The 19,167-nt window shown below is 37.8% G+C and overlaps 2 protein-coding genes across 2 annotated transcripts; both read left to right on the forward strand.

The window, feature by feature from the left end:
- Positions 1 to 4,084: 4,084 nt before the first annotated feature.
- On the forward strand, positions 4,085 to 5,759 carry LOC106376376 (disease resistance-like protein DSC2). Its single transcript, XM_013816450.2, has 2 exons — positions 4,085 to 5,191; positions 5,402 to 5,759. Exons 1-2 carry the CDS (start codon positions 4,121 to 4,123, stop codon positions 5,756 to 5,758), a joined length of 1,428 nt encoding a protein of 475 aa, XP_013671904.2. The 5' UTR covers positions 4,085 to 4,120; the 3' UTR covers position 5,759.
- Positions 5,760 to 5,781: 22 nt separating this feature from the next.
- Positions 5,782 to 14,896, forward strand: LOC125601724 (disease resistance-like protein DSC2). Its single transcript, XM_048773800.1, has 4 exons — positions 5,782 to 7,660; positions 12,626 to 13,733; positions 13,817 to 14,122; positions 14,230 to 14,896. The coding sequence occupies exons 1-4, from the start codon at positions 6,072 to 6,074 to the stop codon at positions 14,644 to 14,646; spliced, it is 3,420 nt and encodes a 1,139-aa protein (XP_048629757.1). The 5' UTR covers positions 5,782 to 6,071; the 3' UTR covers positions 14,647 to 14,896.
- Positions 14,897 to 19,167: the final 4,271 nt, after the last annotated feature.

Below are 19,167 nucleotides of genomic sequence, written 5' to 3' on the forward strand. Positions count from 1 at the left end.
CTCACAACAGCACCAAAGCAAAAACAATTACTAATGGGATAAACTTAATCATAAACACAATTGATCATCACAAATGCAACTAGCTGATCATGACTTTTGAGGAAGACTTAAAGAAACTATTTGGTCCATAGCTCTTGATTGGTGTTTTGTGTTGGTTTAAGTCTTTGAACCATGTGCACAAGAAAAAATTTGCACTCCCTCAAAGCCCAAAGCCGGCACTGATAGGAAGCACAACAGAGAACCGAACTTATTAAGACTATTATCTACGTTTGGGGTTTTGTTGCCTTGGAAGCTCGGTTACGGTCAAAGGAGGTATTAGAGCGGGAAAAAAAAGAAGAGAAATATCGCCTTTCATCCCCCCAGCCGACTCAGAGAAAGCTTTAGTTTTCGCGGTCAACCCACTAACCCGTGACGGGTCCGTCAACTGCGACAGCCTTAGTTGGGCTCAAACGCGGGCCAAGGCCCGTAATGCATCTCTACACGAAACTTCCTGTTTTTGTTGGTGATGAAGTCAACGGTGGTGGTTATACAAAAACCTCTTTAGTTCATGATCTAACACCAACATCGATGTGATCTTCATCTTGTCTCTACCATCTCTAATGGATTCTGCTGCGTCTCCTTCATCCCTTCCATCCTCTGTGTCTCACAACTGGGAATATCGTGTCTTCCCGAGCTTCTGCGAGGAAGAAATTAGCAGAGGCTTTTTCGGTTACTTCAAGAAAGAGTTTGAAAGAAAGGGAATCAAACTATTCATTGACAGGAGGGAGTCTTTTGGTCCTGGGCTCATAGAAGCTATAAGAAGATCGAGGATAGCAATTGTTATTTTATCGAAGCACTACGCTTCATCAACTTTGCGTCTGGACGAGTTAGTGGAGATCATGAAATGCAGGGAAGAGTGTTGGATCAATAAAAGGCATTGGCCTTTATTATATAATGTGAATACAATGACATTGGGCTTCTGATGATTTAAGCCCAAAAATATGTCAAGTAAATGAATGATGGCTATGGGATTTGTCCCACATCGGCCAGGAGAAGAGTAATAGAGATGTTTATATATTGCCAAGCACTTGGTGTTGGTTAAACAGCTCAGAGGAAGAGAGAGTTCCCCACGCGCGCGCCGCCGTTCGGCCGGCTCGGCTCGGCTCGGGCTCGGGTGGAGGGTCTCTGGCCTGATAAGAACTATTTTTTTTGGACCAAGTTAAGCTCAAAAAACAGCATACAATTTTATTTAAAACGACAAGTAGTTTGTCTAGAAAATAAAAACGTCATGCATGTTATCTTCTCGAAAGTTTTAAACGAGATAAGAGAGAGTCTTGAGGAAGAAGTTTCGGAACTCAACTTCCCTCGATCTCCGCGAGATTCTCGTCCACGTGCAGCAGCTGTTGCGGGAAGTGGGTTGTCTCCGTCTCTTTAAATATCGCCTCTCATCTTCATTCATTTCTTAACTTTTTTCACAGCAAAATACCAGCAAAAACTCCTACGCGTAAGTCTAGAGAGTGTTTCGTAGATTATTAGTTCGTAGAGGTTCTTCACGAGTACTGCGTGATAACCTTACATGGTTTTATCCTGGGACTCATATTCGTACAGATCCGTCGCACTAACGGAGCGAATATTAAGAGTTAAGGAAAGAGATTCGTCTCGACTCCATGCCTTCGTTTCCATTTCGGTTTTGAATCGTCTATTTTTTCCTTAACATCGTATTTATATTATCGTTTAACTCGAACCGGTTTTACGGCTTCTACAAAGAGTTGGGTCAAATAGTGGTTCCTTTTTTTTATGAAGTGGGAGCTGCAGATGTGAAGAAGCAGAGTGGATATTTTGGATCTGTCTTTGAGAAAGCTTGTGTGGGGAGATCAGTGGAGGACGTTGAGAAATGGAAACGAGCTCTGAACGAACTGTCCTTTATCTTTGGTTATCTTTCAGGGAACTGGTTAGTCATTTTGATTCCTCCTAAATTTTGTTCACATGCCAAAGTATATGTGCAGATTAAAATCTATCAACACTGCTCTAATGATGCGATCTAGAAGAATAATCTAATCTATTAATTTAGGATCATATTTTTATCTACTTACAAAATTAGTTAATAATAAATCAACTATAAATTTTATTTTTTTGATTATAACAAAAACGGTTGAAAAAAAATCTAACAAGATCTTACCAAAAAATTTAAATATTTTTATAAAATAACACATTAGTTAATTTTGTTATTTGTAATATAATATTATCATAAATCAGTGGTAACTAAAATTTTATTATAAAAAAAAAGAAAATAAAAATTCTATACTATTTTTATAATTCTATAATTATATTTTGTATTATATAAAAATAGTGTCATATGAATTAAATATGATAAATTATATTAAATAGGTAAATTAACAATTTTTCTATTTTTAAATTGTTTCATTTAAATAAATCATGACTCATCATTAAAATGGGAGAAAATTCGTAAACTATATAATATTTTTATACAAAAATAGATTTATTAACATATGTTAAACTTTTATGTATACAACTATATATTATCTTTTTATTTATTTTTAAACTCTCAACAATATATTGTTTAAAAATGTATATACAAAAATATAATAGTGTATGATAACCTTTAGTTCATATACTATTTAAAAAATAGGTTATTAGAAAACTATAAAATTTTAGTAATTCATTTAAAATATTAATGAAAAGTCAAATTTTGACTATAAATTTATGTTTTATTATAATTATAACAAAATCTGTTGAGAAAAATTTAGAAAATATTACCAATTCAAATATTTTCTATAAAATAATATGTTATTGTAGTAACAAAAAAATAAAAATTCATATAATCTTCCAAACTCAAAAATAGTTGTTTAATTTTCCAAAGTTTAATGACAAAATATAAAATTTTAAAAATAAATATTTTAACTCAAAATGATAATTTTTCAAATTTTATGAAAGATAAAATCATAGATGATAAAGAATATTTTTTTAAATGCACCACGAAAAACCAAACTATATATGTTGTAAAAATTGAAAGCAAATAATTTTAATTCTTAATGAAAAAAACATAATATCATAACATCCAAAAAATATCATATATCAATAAAATTTACTAAAATAATAGGATTGCAATATTTAAACAAAACAGTGTTTTTATTTATAAATCCCGTAAAATGCTAAAAAGATATATGTTAAAGTATATATTTTAAACATAACATGTAAATATAAGTTATCTTATACATATTTATTTTCTAAAATATAAATAATTAAATTTTAAAAATTTATTATATGCAAAATGTATAAATTAAAGAAAAAACATATTTTAAAGGAGTTTCTCTATTTGGTTATTTTAGATTGTTATTTTATGGAGGAATTACATGCTTACCACTTTCATGGTATTATTATTCATCTTTACCACCACTAAAAGGATATTTTCAAAATACATTGTTCATTGAGTGGCAAAAGACTCTTATATTCATGTTCTCTATATATGTAACAAATATTTATTTAAATAAATAAATAATATAAAAATATTTTTTTATGTTTCCGAATTATAATTTCTCAAATTCAAACTTTTGTGTAATTAATTTTTTGGAATTTTTTAATTTTTTCAGAATTCTTTTTTGAAAATTGAAAATTTAGTTTTAAACTAACTTTTTAAAAAAGAATTTATTTTTTAAGTATTTATTTATATATTTATTGGAATCTTAAATTTTATATTCCAAAAACCCTACCGCACCATTCAACTTTAAACCTTAAGTCTAGATTAGTTAAACCTTAGGAGTATAAATTTTTTTTACCCTTCATTAAAAACGAGGGTAAAAGTGGTTAGCGTAAACATGAAAAGTAGTAATATGAATGTGATATTTGTGGTAATTTCCATTATTTTATTGTACCTAACTAGAAAATATATTAGTAAGTAATAAAAATTAATAACAAAGTAAAATTTATTAAACAAATTATTATATATTAATAATGCCGAATAAAAATATAAAAAATAATATGAAAGAGTTACACAATATATAACACTAAAATAGAAATTATATATTTAAAATATTTGTAATAATATCAAATACATTTATAAAATGAAAAAAAAATCTGCATGGACATTCTCATTAAGAGCACTAGTGTAGTATATTATTTTATGGAATGTCTAAAGTATTTGTTAGTCAAATATATATTAACAAGTTCTGATCTCTCCCTTGTTAGGAAAAGTGAGGATGATATGATGGAAGAAGTTGCAAATAATCTTTCAAACATGTTAAATAAGGCTGCCCCATCAACGGATTTCGATGGATTTGTTGGAATGGAGAATCATATCACACAGATAAGTTCACTGTTGTCATTAGATTTCGTTGATGACGTGAGGATGGTTGGAATCTGGGGTCCTGCAGGAATTGGGAAAACAACCGTAGCCCGAGCCTTATATTGGAAACTCTCTAATAATTTTGAAGTCACTGATTTTATGGAGAGTATAAGGGGAAGTCCTGAGAACCATCATCCGTTCGTTTTGAATTTACAAGAACAATATAGGAAAGTGCTTTTAGTTCTCGATGATGTACATGATTCAAAGCAGCTAAAAGCCATGGCTGGCAATCCTCAGTGGTTTGGCCGCGGAAGCAGGATTATCATCACAACGAATGATAAGAAACTTTTGAAGGCACATGGGATCGACCAAATATACCATGTGGAATTTCCATCAACATTGGAAGCTCTTGAAATCTTCTGTCTATATGCTTTTGATCAAAAGTCTCCCTATGATGGTTTTGAGGAGCTCTCCATGGAAATTACAGGACTTGCCGGCAATCTTCCTTTGGGTCTAAGTGTTTTTGGTTCATATCTACGAGGCATGTCAAAAGGAGAGTGGATGCATGCACTTCCTAGACTTAGGACAAGTCTCGATGCAAACACTGAGAAAGCATTAAGGTGCGACTATGAGACATTGTGTGATAAAGAAAAAGCTTTATTTCTCCATATAGCATGTTTTTTCAAAGGTGAGAGAACAAGCAATCTGGGAGAGTATTTTAGCAACTTGGACATCAGGCGTGGGCTTCAAGTCTTAGCTGAAAAATCTCTCATATCTATAGACAATGGGGCACGATTAGTGATGCACAATTTACTAGAACTACTGGGTTTAGAAATATCCCGTAAAGAATACATAGATGAGAATAGGAGACGTGCTCGGGAGATTGGTGATGTCCTCGCCGATGATACAGTAAGTTTTTACAATCTCCTCGCCTTGCTCATTTGATAATTCTCTCACAAGTTTCTGTGTATTGAGAACTTAGATGTATTAGATATGGAAAGGGTTGTTATGCCAATGTCATTAACCTACTTCTAGCTGATACACTAGCTATATATTGTAATATGTTCGCCTCTAATAAGACTTACATTCCACAATCTATATATTTTGGATCTTTTTCAGGGATATGTATCTGCTCGAGGCACAGATCACGTCTTAACTGCAATCAAGGACGAAATAAGCATTGACGAGAGAGCCAATGAAAGGACACTTGACTCTTTACCGGCTCTTTCTCCTTTGCCTTCCAATTGTACACACCATGTCTTTGCTAGTTTTCGCGGGGTAGATGTTCGTAAAAGTTTCCTCCGTCACATGCTAATGGTGCTCAGAAACAAAGGAATCACCCTATTCACTGATATTGAAATCGAGACGGGCACATCGATTGTTCATGAACTCAAAGAAGCTATACACCGATCGAGGATCTCAATTATCCTAATATCAAATAAGTATGCTTCTTCAACGTGGTGTCTGGACGAGTAGGTGGAGATCATGAAGTGTAGGAAAAAGTTGAGTCAAACAGTGATTCCCATTTTTTATGAAGTGGAACCATCCGATGTGAAGTGTCAGAGGGGATACTTTGGATCTCTCTTTGATAAAACTTGTGTGGGGAGATCAGTGGAAGACGTTGAGAAATGGAAACGAGCTCTGGACGAAGTGTCCAATATCTTTCGTTATGTTTCAAGGAGCTGGTTAGTCATTTTTATGTCTTAATCATTTTGGCACGTCATTGTATATTTGTAGTGGCTTTTTTCATGACTTTCTTTTTGGTTTGATATTATTTTTTTCTAGGGAAATGGAAGAAATTATCGAAAAAGTTGCTAACAATCTTTCAGACTTGTTATATGAGGATGTACCATCAGGGGATTTTGACGGATTAGTTGGGATGGAGAATCATATCATGCAGATAAGTTCATTGTTGTCACTAGATTCCGATGACGTGAGGATGGTTGGAATCTGGGGTCCTTCAGGAATTGGAAAAACGACCACCGCCCGAGCTTTATATAGGAAGCTCTCTAGTAATTTCACACACACTGCTTTCATGGAGAGCATAAAAGCAATTCGTGAAGAAATACACACTGACGACCATGCCTACATGTTGTATTTACAAGAAAAACTTTTGTGTCAAACCTTCAACCATATGGGTTTGGAGATACATCACTTGGGAGTGGCGGAAAAAAGGCTGAAGGATAAGAAAGTGCTTGTCGTTCTCGATGATGTAGATGATTTAAAGCAGCTAAAAGCCATGGCTAAAAAGACTCAGTGGTTTGGCAATGGAAGCAGGATTATCATCACAACAACTGATAAGAAACTTTTGAAGGCACATGGGATCAATGATATTTACCACGTGGAGTTTCCATGTGCATCTGATGCTCTTGAAATCCTATGTCTACATGCTTTTGGTCAAAAGTCCCCATATCTTGGTTTTGAGGAGCTCGCCATGGATGTTACACAACTTGCCGGTGATCTTCCGTTGGGTCTAAGTGTTTTTGGTTCATATCTGCGAGGAAGGTCGGAAGAAGAGTGGACAGCTGCACTTCCTAGATTTAGGACAAGTCTCGTGCCAGAACTTAAGGATATATTAAGGTGCGACTACGAGGCATTATGGGATAAAGACAAATATTTATTCCTTCATATAGCATGTTTTTTCAATGGTAAGAAAACTACCAACATGGTAAAGCATCTTAGCAACTTGGACGTCACCCACGGGCTTCAGATTTTGACAGAAAAATCTCTCATATCTATAGACAAAGATGGACGCTTGGTGATGCATAGTTTGCTTGAACAACTAGGTAAAGAAATTGCCCACAAAGAATACAGAGATGAGTATGGGAGATGTAAGTTCGTAGTGGATGCTGGGGAGCTTGGTGACAGCATTGAGGGGAGCACCTATAAAGGGATCGTTGATCCTTTCAAGGGTCTTTCTCCGTTTCCTTCCCGTTGTTCACACCAAGTCTTCCCAAGTTTTTGTGGGGTAGATGTCCGAAAAGCCTTCCTCACTCACACGCTGAAGGAGTTCAAAAACAAAGGAATAACTGTATTCACTGATAATAACGATATTAAAAGAAGCATGTCGATTGGTCCTGAGCTCAAAGAAGCTATAAAAGGATCGAGGGTCTCGATTGTTATAGTGTCAAAGAATTATGCTTCTTCAACGTGGTGTCTGGACGAGTTGGTGTTGATCATGAAGTGTAGGGAAGAGTTGGGTCAAATAGTAATGACCATGTTCTATGACGTAGAACCAACCGATGTGAAGAAGCAGACGGGATATTTTGGGTCTGTCTTTGAGTCAACTTGTGTGGGGAAATCAGTGGAGGACGTAGAAAGATGGAAACAAGCTCTGAAGGAAGTGGCCACGATCGCGGGTTTTGATTCAACCATCTGGTTAGTCATTTTGACTTCTCCTAAATTCTTCTTTTTACATGCCAAAGATGTATGTGTAGATTAAACTATGTTAAACCTACTCACAGAAATTCCATAATTCAATTTTTCAAATGGTTCTTTGTTATGATGTGATCTATATTAAGGAAACAAGTATAACTCTATTTATGTAAAGGACTTCATAGTCATTAGCTTGTACAAAACCCTACAACCCTTGTACCTATATATAACTCTCTGTACATCTTTGTCTAATAATAAGAATCATATTCTATATGGTATCAGCAGCTTACGATCTACACAAAACCTAAATTTTTTTCCTATTCATCTCTTTCAATGGCGGCTAACAACAGCTCAGTGTTATTCACTGAACACAACATCCCCAACACCCCAGGCCTCCTTACCATCAACATGGCTAATGTCACTAAACTCACCTCTGATAACTACTTGATGTGGAGCATCCAAATACAGGCGCTTCTTGATGGCTATGGACTTGCAGGCCATATCGACGGATCCCGTCCCATACCACCACCACAACTCACGGTCAATGAAGTGACTACTGAAAACCAAGACTATGTCTTATGGAAACGCCAAGATCGCCTAATCTTCAGTGCACTCATCGGAGCTCTCACCACCAACCTTCAACCGCTTGTCTCCAGAGCAGTCACAGCCGTCGAGATCTGGACGACACTAGCAAACACGTATGCTAAACCTAGCCGTGGTCACATCAAACAGCTGCGAGATCAGGTACGGGCCTGGAAGAAGGAAGACAAGAAAATTGACACATACATTCAAGGCTTGACGACAAGATTCGATCAACTTGCACTCCTAGGCAAGCCGTTTGATCATGAAGATCAGATTGATGCGATCTTAGGGGGTCTTCCTGATGAATACAAGACTGTTAAGGATCAGATTGAAGGACGTGACGTACCTCCTTCCATCACTGAGATTCATGAGCGATTGATCAATCATGAACTACGCCTGTCATCTCTCTCACCGCAACCTGGCTCCACCTTTCCTGTTACTGCAAACATAGCACAACAACGCTCCAACAACAACCGCAACCCTCGCAACAACACAAGCAGCAACAACTATCGTGGAGTCACCAACAATTGGCAGGCTCAGTCCTACAACAACAATAACCGGAACACAAGCAAAGGACCTCGGCCCTATCTTGGACGCTGCCAAATCTGTGGCACTCAAGGCCATGGTGCGAAGCGTTGTCCTCAACTTCAGACGTTCCAAGCTGGTCAACAACTTCAGCCGAACTCACCCTTCACACCGTGGCAGCCACGAGCCAACCTGGCTGTCAATGCTCCCTACAATGCTGAGAGCTGGCTCCTAGACAGTGGAGCTACACACCATCTCACATCTGACCTGAACAACCTCTCTCTTCACCAGCAGTATCACGGAGGAGATGATGTCACCATTGCTGACAGCAGCAGCCTTCAAATCACCCACACCGGTTCCCATACTCTTCCCTCAAACTCTAGAAACTTACTGCTAAATAAAATCCTTTGTGTTCCAAATGTTCATCGCAACTTGATATCAGTATATAGACTGTGCAACACTAACAATGTCTCCGTGGAATTCTTCCCGACTGCTTTTCAGGTGAAGGATCTCAGCACGGGGGTGCCGTTACTCCAAGGCAGCACTAAGCAGGGTCTGTACGAATGGCCGATCTCAAAGCTCCAAGCAGTTGCGATGCTCACCTCCTCTCAACCTAAGGCGACTATATCTAAATGGCACTTGAGACTCGGACATCCGCATACCTCTGTCCTAAACACTACTCTTCAGAAATTTTCTTTACCTTTGTTGCATTCAAACCAAAAAGATTTCTCTTGTTCTGATTGCCTTTCTAATAAAAGCCATAAACAACCTTTCTCAAACTCCACTATTGTCTCAACAAAACCACTCGAATACATTTTCTCAGACCTCTGGTCATCCCCAATTCTCTCTAAAGACAACCATAAATACTATCTCCTTCTCATTGATCACTACACCCGCTACTCATGGTTGTACCCACTTAAAAGAAAATCTGAAGTCAAGGATATCTTCAAAACCTTCAAGCCCTTGGTAGAGAACAAATTCAAAACCAAAATTGGAACGCTTTACTCTGATAACGGTGGCGAATATATTGCCATGAGATCCTACTTAGCTGAGCAAGGGATCACACATCTCACATCTCACATCTCCGCCGCATACGCCGGAACATAACGGCATGTCTGAGCGCAAGCACAGACATATTGTCGAAACAGGCTTGACATTACTCTCCACTGCGTCTGTTCCGAAATCATTGTGGCACTATGCATTCGCCACAGCTGTTTACTTGATCAACAGGATGCCCACGCCGGTTCTACACAATCAATCTCCATATCAGAAATTGTTCCAGACAGATCCGAACTATGCGAAACTGAAAGTGTTTGGCTGCCTATGCTTCCCATGGTTGAGACCCTACACTCACCACAAGCTTGACGATCGATCGCAGCCTTGTGTCTTTGTCGGCTATTCTACATCACAAAGTGCCTACTATTGTCTACATAGACCAACGGGCAGAGTGTTTACTTCACGGCATGTCAACTTTGTCGAAGATCAGTTCCCGTACTCTGGTCCGCAACCAGTGCCTCATATCATTCCGGAAACTACACAGGCTACTACGAGCTCTCCACCTCATCAGGTTATACCAGTAACGGCCCCGTGCTCGATTCTTCACCAACCGCCAGCAGCACCTCCGCCGGCTCCGCCGCAAACGACAAACCCTCAGGTATGTACTCCGTCTCTTTCAACTCCTTCTTCTCCGTCTGATTCTTCTCACTCTGGACCCTCTGTCCAGCACAATAATGGGCTAAATTCCCAAGCCCAGTCTCCAGCCCAACAAAACCAAGCCACAATCCAAACACTCAACCCAACTCAAATGGCCCAAGAGGCTACTACTCAACCTCCGACACAACCTACTCCACCAAACACGAACCCGACTTCTTCTTCTTCACAAACTCAACAAACAACCTCAGCACAAAATACAGAAAATCAACCACAGCCAGTCCCGCCTATCACATCACAAAATCAACATCCAATGCAGACAAGAGGCAAGAACCGCATCTCTAAACCAAACCAAAAATTTACCCTTCTTGCTACCACATCCAAACCATTAACATCAGAACCCACAACAATTATCCAGGCCTTGAAAGATGAACAATGGAGAAAGGCAGCATCTACTGAGTATGATGCACACATGAGAAACCATACTTGGGATCTCGTACCGGCCACACCAAATCAAAATTTAGTTGGATGCAGATGGATCTTTACAACAAAATATCTACCGAATGGAAAGGAAGAACGCAAGAAAGGACGTCTCGTCGCCAAAGGCTACAATCAACGCTATGGTGTTGATTACGCAGAGACGTTCAGTCCGGTCATCAAAACTACAACCATACGACTTGTCCTTGACATTGCGGTCCATGGGAACTGGACCATCAAACAATTAGATGTTAACAATGCGTTTTTGCAGGGTGAGCTTCAAGAAGAAGTCTACATGATCCAGCCCCCTGGTTTCATTGATCGAGACAGACCATCACATGTGTGTAAGCTAAGAAAAGCAATCTATGGACTCAAGCAAGCTCCGCGTGCTTGGTACTTGGCATTGAAACAACATCTCACTTCCACTGGCTTCACCAACTCTCTCGCGGATGCGTCTCTGTTCACGAGGATTGTAAATGGCAGCTACACTTACATATTGATCTATGTCGATGACATTATTGTAACTGGAAACGACAAGCAGGTCATCGATCAAGTCCTTCACACGTTTGCGGATCGCTTCTCCATCAAGGATCCGGTTGATCTTCACTACTTTCTTGGCGTCGAAGCAACAAGAACAACAGAGGGTCTCCACTTATGTCAGCGTAAATACATCATTGATCTGCTCATCAAAACGAAGATGCACGATGCTAAACCCGTGACTACCCCATTACCTACTTCACCGAAACTCACTCTTCATGGTGGCACTCTTCTCAAAGACTTGACAGAATACCGGTCAGTTGTCGGGAGTCTTCAGTACCTAGCGTTCACACGCCCAGACATCTCTTATGCTGTCAGTAGACTCTCTCAGTTCATGCACCGCCCCACGACAGAACATTGGCAAGCAGCGAAGCGCGTCTTACGATATCTAGCAGGCACAACAACTCATGGCATCCTTCTCTCTCGACGGTCACCTCTCACACTTCATGGGTTCTCCGACGCAGATTGGGCTGGTGACACTGATGACTACATCTCCACAAATGCATACATCATCTACCTTGGATCAAATCCGGTTTCTTGGTCTTCGAAGAAGCAAAATGGTGTTGCGAGATCCTCAACAGAAGCAGAATACAGGGCTGTTGCGAACACAGCTTCAGAAATATGGTGGCTCTGCTCTCTTCTCCATGAACTTGGCATCCGCATTCCGATAGTCCCTGTGATCTATTGTGATAACATAGGAGCAACCTATCTTTGTACTAACCCTGTTTTCCAATCCAGGATGAAGCACATTGCACTTGACTACCACTTCATACGCCAGCTCATTCAACTAGGTGCGCTAAGAGTCTCACATGTCTCCACACACGACCAACTAGCCGACGCCTTGACAAAACCATTAGCTCGCTCCAAGTTCAATCATGCTTGTTCCAAGATTGGAGTGACTCAAGCCCCTCCATCTTGCGGGGGTGTATTAAGGAAACAAGTATAACTCTATTTATGTAAAGGACTTCATAGTCATTAGCTTGTACAAAACCCTACAACCCTTGTACCTATATATAACTCTCTGTACATCTTTGTCTAATAATAAGAATCATATTCTATAATCTAGATAATCCTGAAATTAATTCTCATCAAGGGCACTAGTATAGTATATTATTTTATTGGATGTCTGTAGAGGTAATAATTAGCTAATGTTTGTCAAGTAGATATCTTAACAAGTTTTGATCTCTCCCTTGTTAGGAAAAATGAAGCAGAAATGATCGAAAATGTTGCTACCGATATTTCAAACAAGTTAAATATGGCTACGGCGTCAAGAGATTTCGATGGATTAGTTGGGATGGAGAATCACATCACACAGATAAGTTCAATGTTGTCATTAGATTCCAATGACGTGAGGATGGTTGGAATCTTGGGTCCTGCAGGAATTGGGAAAACGACCATCGCCCGAGCCTTATATAACAAACTCTCTAATAGTTTCACACACACTGCTTTTATGGAGAGTATAAGGGGAAGTGGTGAGAGAACACACAGTGACGATTATGCATTCATGTTGCATTTACAAGAACAATTTTTGTCTAAAACCTTCAACCACAAGGATTTGAAGATACATCACTTGGGTGTGGCGGAAGAAAGGCTGAAAGACAAGAAAGTGCTTTTAGTTCTCGATGATGTAGTTGATTTGAAGCAGCTAAAAGCCATGGCTGGCAATTCTCAGTGGTTTGGCTGCGGAAGCAGGATTATCATGACGACAAAGGCTGCACGTCTTTTAGAAGCACATGGTATTGACCATATATACCACGTGGGGCTTCCATCATTAGCACAAGCTTATGAAATCTTTTGTCTATATGCTTTTGGTCAGAAGTTCCCGTATGATGGTTATGAGGACCTCGCCATGGAAGTTACAGGACTTGCTGGTGATCTACCTTTGGGTCTACGTGTTTTTGGTTCACATCTGCGAGGAATGTCCAAAGAAGAGTGGATAGAGGCACTTCCTAGACTTAGGACAAGTCTCGATGGAGACATTGAAAAGGTTTTAAGGTTCAGCTACGAGGCCTTATGCGATAAAGATAAAGATTTGTTTCTTCATATAGCATGTTTATTTGAAGGTGAGAGCATTAGCTACCTTGAAAAGTGTCTTGCACACAGTGACTTGGATGTCAGGCACGGTCTTAAGGTCTTGGCTAATAATTCTCTCATATCTATAACTGAAGAAGAACGCTTGGTGATGCATAATTTGGTCGAACAACTCGGTAAAGAAATCGTCCGCCAAGAACACAAAGATGAACCTGAGAGACGTAAATTCTTGGTGGATGCTCGGGAGATTTGTGACGTGCTTACCGATAATACAGTAAGTTTGACAGTCTTTCTTCACCTATCATTTGACGCTAATCGTATATATGTCATTAACTGCCTTATGTAACACTGTTTCAGGGCTCTAAATCTGTTTTGGGTATAGATCTCGACATAATGGCAATCAAGGATGAATTATGCATTGACAAGAGAGCCTTTGAAGGGATGACTCGACTCCAGTTCTTAAGATTTAAAAGTCCCTATGGTTCCGGCAAGAACAACAAGTTGATCTTGCCCCAGGGTCTGAACAATCTACCTCGTAAGCTTAGACTCCTATGTTGGGATGAGTTTCCTTTGAGATGTTTGCCTCCTGATTTTGCTGCTGAGTTTCTAGTCATCCTTGAGATGCGGAATAGCTCTATTGAGAAGCTTTGGGAAGGATCTCCTGTAAGTTGTTTTAAATTATTTTGTTTTTGGAAATTAAACATATTATGTGTGTGTTTTAATTTGTCTACTTGCATTATCCATATGTACATCGGCTTCGACACCTCAAGCTGATGGATATGTCTTACTCCTTAAAATTGAAAGACATACCTAATGTGTCAAATGCCACAAATCTTGAGACATTAATACTCAATGGTTGTGAAAGTCTGGTGGAGATTCCTACTTGGTTCAAGAATCTCTCACGTCTCACACACCTAAAGATGGTGGGATGCAAGAAGCTCAAGGATCTTCCAACCAACATCAACATGGAATCTCTCTATCACCTAGACCTCAGTCACTGCACACAACTGAAAACATTTCCAGAAATTTCCACAAGAATTGGGTATCTTGATCTGGAAAATACTGGTATAGAAGAAGTTCCATCATCTATAAGGTCTTGGCCAGATTTTGCTAAATTGAGCATGCGAGGTTGCAAAAGCCTGAGGATGTTCCCAGATGTTCTTGACAGTATGGAAGAGTTGAACTGAGTGATACCAAATAAATTTGTTTGGTCGCGAAATGGAGGCGTTTGGGACCTCAATGGGTTTAAGAATCATTGTTGACGAATTATTTGCAAGGTGGTGGTCACTTTCTACTTCAATAATGTCTTCTTATTTCCTAGCTTTAAGAGGCATTTGTTACTATGCCATGATCAACATCATTGTCAAGATCGACTCTAGCTGATTGTAAGAATAATGAACTGCCATAAGTAAAGAAACTGAAACTATTTCTTTTGGAGACCGAGTCTGCTCATTAAGAATGCAAAAAGAGAGGCCACTACGATGGGAAAAGCAATGAGAACAAACGCTACAACAGCCAATGAGTCATATTTGTAACCTAAGGCCATGTTTATTGCAGGGTTCTTAGGATGAGGTTAGCGTAAAATAAGAACTGTTTCTTAACTTTAACTAAGAAAAACTAAGAACCGTCTCTTAAAACTCTTATTTAAGAACCGGTTCTTAGTTTTTCTTAGTTAAAAGTTAAGAGACGGTTCTTATATTACGCTAAAAATCTCACCCTAAGATCTCTCTAATAAACATGCCCTAATAAATCCTCCAAGAAAGTTGAAACTCTCTTCCAAATACTATAATCTCTTTGTCAACATCTCCGTACTGACATTCATTTTTTAATAGATAATTGTATGTTAAACAATTATGACCAAAATAGCTACAAATATTTCACAATTATATTTAGGTTTAAGCTTCTACATATTATTTTTACAAAACACAATATTTTTACATGAAAAGTATTACATATGTATTTTCTTTTAATTTCTTGATACAACTCAACTTTTTATTATCCTTATTACATCTTATCTTATGATGCCACAATAATTTTTAATTTTGATGTTGTTGTCGTACACGAGTATGTGTGAATATGATGAATATGTGTTTGTATGTATAAGATAAATATATAAATATTAAACATATTTTTTTCTATTGAAAATAAAATAGTTGTATAAAAATATAAAAGAAAAACTTATTATCAATAATTAATTTCCTTTTTAAAGTCTAAATAAAATAAAAATGTAAAAATAATCTTATTTTTCTTATAATTAACTAACTTTACTTTTTAATAATTTTGTGTTACAAAAATATAAACCAAAAATAACTTCAAATATTTCACCTAATATGATTGTAACATGTGTTAATTAAAAAATTAGATTGTGAATATGTGAATAAAAACAGTTATTATGTGAAAATAATTCTTCTTTTCCTAAAATCCTAAATAAAAGAGATTTCTAAAAAAAAATATTTTCTATATCTTAACCAATTAAGATTTTATTCTTTAAAAAAAATCATGATGAGAGAGAATTGTAAAATTTTATTTAATAATAATTTGTACTTAAAAATAATGATAAACATGAAAGTAAAATTTATTTAATTAACAAGAAAATTTGTAAGAATATTAGTGATATTGAAAAAAAAAGAATTTTGAAAATGGCAACTTTTAAAAATAGTTAATATTAACTGGAAATAATAATTTGATAGAAATTTATTTTTGTAAATCCTAGACAAAATAAAATTGTAAAAGATTATGGAATATTAATTTTCTTTCCTAAAATATAAAAAATTGTAAAAGAATATTTGATAGTTGTTTTTCTTTTTAATATAAAAAATCCTAAACAGAAGAAATTTGTATCATATTTTTAAGTACCAACCAAAAGAGAATTGTAAAAATTTATTTGATAATATTTTTAAGAGAGTATTTGATGATGAACATGATATTAAAAATTATTTAATTAATAAAAGAAGTGTAAAATTAGTACTGATACGAATTGTAAAAATAGCAATTTTTTTATTAATAATTAAAAATAATTATTTGATAGCAATTTTTTTTCTGAAATTCTACTGAGAAGATAATTGTAATAAGTTATATGAAGTAATTTTCCTTTTCTAAAATCATAAACAAAATTGTAAAATAGTATTTAATAATATTTTTATTGTAAATAAAAAACAGATTTATAAAATATAATGTTTTTTTTTTTAAATCCTAACAAAATAAATTTTAAAGACTTATTTAATAAAACATTAAATTAATACATAAGATCATGTATAATTTTGTCATTGACTCGATTGGTGTTTTTGACTTTCATTTGTAGCCGTTTCATTTGTACTTAAAATATATTGTAATTTATTACTTAGCAAGAATAATACATTTTTCAGCTCAAAAAGAATAATACCTTTTTAATTTAACAAGTTAATGTTTTTTTTTGCTAAGGATGTTAATATCATAAATGAAATAAAAGAGTTTTTACATGAGTAGTGTGGGAAGCGAAATTCGCACTGTCGATTTCTGTTTAAATAAGGAAACAAGGAAAACCCTAATTTCCCAGAGGACCCGGATATCTGCTAATTACCACACGTCAAGCAATCAGAACACGAGAATAACAACGATAAAGTATAAGAAATCGAAAAAGAGAGCAAAGAAGATCTTATTCCGAATTTGCGTATGAGCGTTTACAACAAGGTATAAGCCTGGGCTCGAGAGCTGTCGGCGAGATTCCTAGTTCTAGCAACCCTAAGACGGCTAAACCTAATTGAGTCGCAGCTCGAAATAACAAAAACGGAAAAATGCCTAAATCGCTCTAAGTGCTAAGTTTGCTCTGAAAAGTCATCTCTCCATGCTCCTCGCCTAGGACTCCTTATATACTAGCTTCAAGGTCGGTTTACGCTTTTACTCTTCTGCCCTTAAGCCGTCATAGCGTAAAAATGGAGATATTCTATTTTTCCCGATCTTCACAATTATCTTTAAAACATCCGTATCTATCCGCGGAAACTTGACATTTATCCTTCCTTGTGGACCAAGCGTAAACCGTGCTGTGGTTTATGGGCTTTTAGTTAAGAAATCGTAGGATGGGCCTCGAGTCGTGTTTTAGGTCCCTTTGGGCCGTCTTCCGACTCGACACGTTTACTACGATTCTTTTGACAAAGAACGAACTTTCCGCGGTTTCTAATCCGCGAAGTTTGATCGATGAGTTAGAATAGCGGAAAACATGGACTGAGCTTGCTACGGTCTTCGGGAGATAGCATTTGAAGGTTTGACGAGAATGCATGGATTGGTGTCGTATCGATGTTCGGAAGAGTTCGATCGATACACAGCGACCGAACTTTGGCTCGAGCCCGGTCGCTACGTAGCGACCGAGCTTGGCCAAGCTCGGTCGCTACGTAGCGACCGCACGAGACGATCGCTCGGTCGCTACGTAGCGACCAAACTTTGGCTCGAGCTCGGTCGCTATGTAGCGACTGAGTGGGTCGAACGTTCGGTCGCTATGTAGCGGTCGATATCGGCCCGGACTTGGTTGCTACGTAGCGACCGGACGGCGTGTATGCGCGGTAATTATGCAACGACCGAGCTTGGTTCGTTTGGTTTGAATCTTCAAGGATATTTCTTCGTAAAAACTTCGTATTGGTTATATTTTACAAAAGTTATATCTTTAATTTTACTATCTCTTTCGGAAATACGATCTCCGAGGATTTTCGGGTGGTAATTCCGTCGTGACCGTTTTTGACCCCAACAAGTAGAAACACTAATCTAAAATTGCTTCTCTGGCAAAAAAAGGAAAAACAGAGAGACAATTAAGTTACATTTGTTGTGATGCAAACATCAGTGGCTCCAAAGAGGTAGATAATTGGGGAATCTTTTCTTCCTGTTTCTTGCATGGATGGTGTTGCGAATGTCCCTGTCTATGCACTTAATAATAGACTCCGGTGGAATGTGGGTGCTGTTGAAGAGGACATTGTTTCTCTGTTTCCACAGATGATATATCGTTGCGTGGACAACCAGACAACGGAGTGTTGCTGGGGCTTGAAGAGTATCGGATTTCAACCATGAGAGCAGCTCCTGCCAGTTACAAAATAACCTACCAGAAGGTCGTAGCCTTAGAAGTGCCCATTTCCAGATGACAACACTATACTCACAGGTTAAGAGTAAGTGGTCTCTATCTTCAGGGAATTGGGAACAAAGACAACAGTGAGTAGGTATGAGCATTCCCCAAGAAGCCAGTCTAACCCTTGTGGGCATCCTGTCATAATTTGCAATCCACATATGTAAGGCTTGCTTTGGGACTGCTCCTTTGTACCATATCACTTTGACCCAGTCTTTTGTACTTTCCCTTGGTCTGATTGCATCCCATGTGCTCGCTGAAGAGAATGTCTGCAGCTTATTCCCATTAACTAGCCAGTGGTAGGAGTCCGGATCGGAGGAGACTGATGGAGGTGTGACCGTTGTCAAGTGGATATGTAGCTCTAGTGCACGGTCTGATCTTGGGTTTGGGAGTCTCCATCCATTCACATTGCAAGCCTTTGAGACTGTTTCTTGTCGGGGCACACAAATGTCGCGAGGGCCAGTATCTCCTAGGTACTTTATGAGAGGACCGAAAGGAGACCATGGATCAAACCAGAAGCTTATGGTTGTTCCATCTCCCACAGAGGCTCGTATATATCTCTCAGCCAGATATTTGATCTTCAGTAGACACTTCCAGATCCAAGAGTGAGAAGGTCTTTCCT

This window comes from Brassica napus, chromosome A1 (genome assembly GCF_020379485.1).
Source record: "Brassica napus cultivar Da-Ae chromosome A1, Da-Ae, whole genome shotgun sequence".
Lineage (NCBI taxonomy): Eukaryota > Viridiplantae > Streptophyta > Magnoliopsida > Brassicales > Brassicaceae > Brassica > Brassica napus.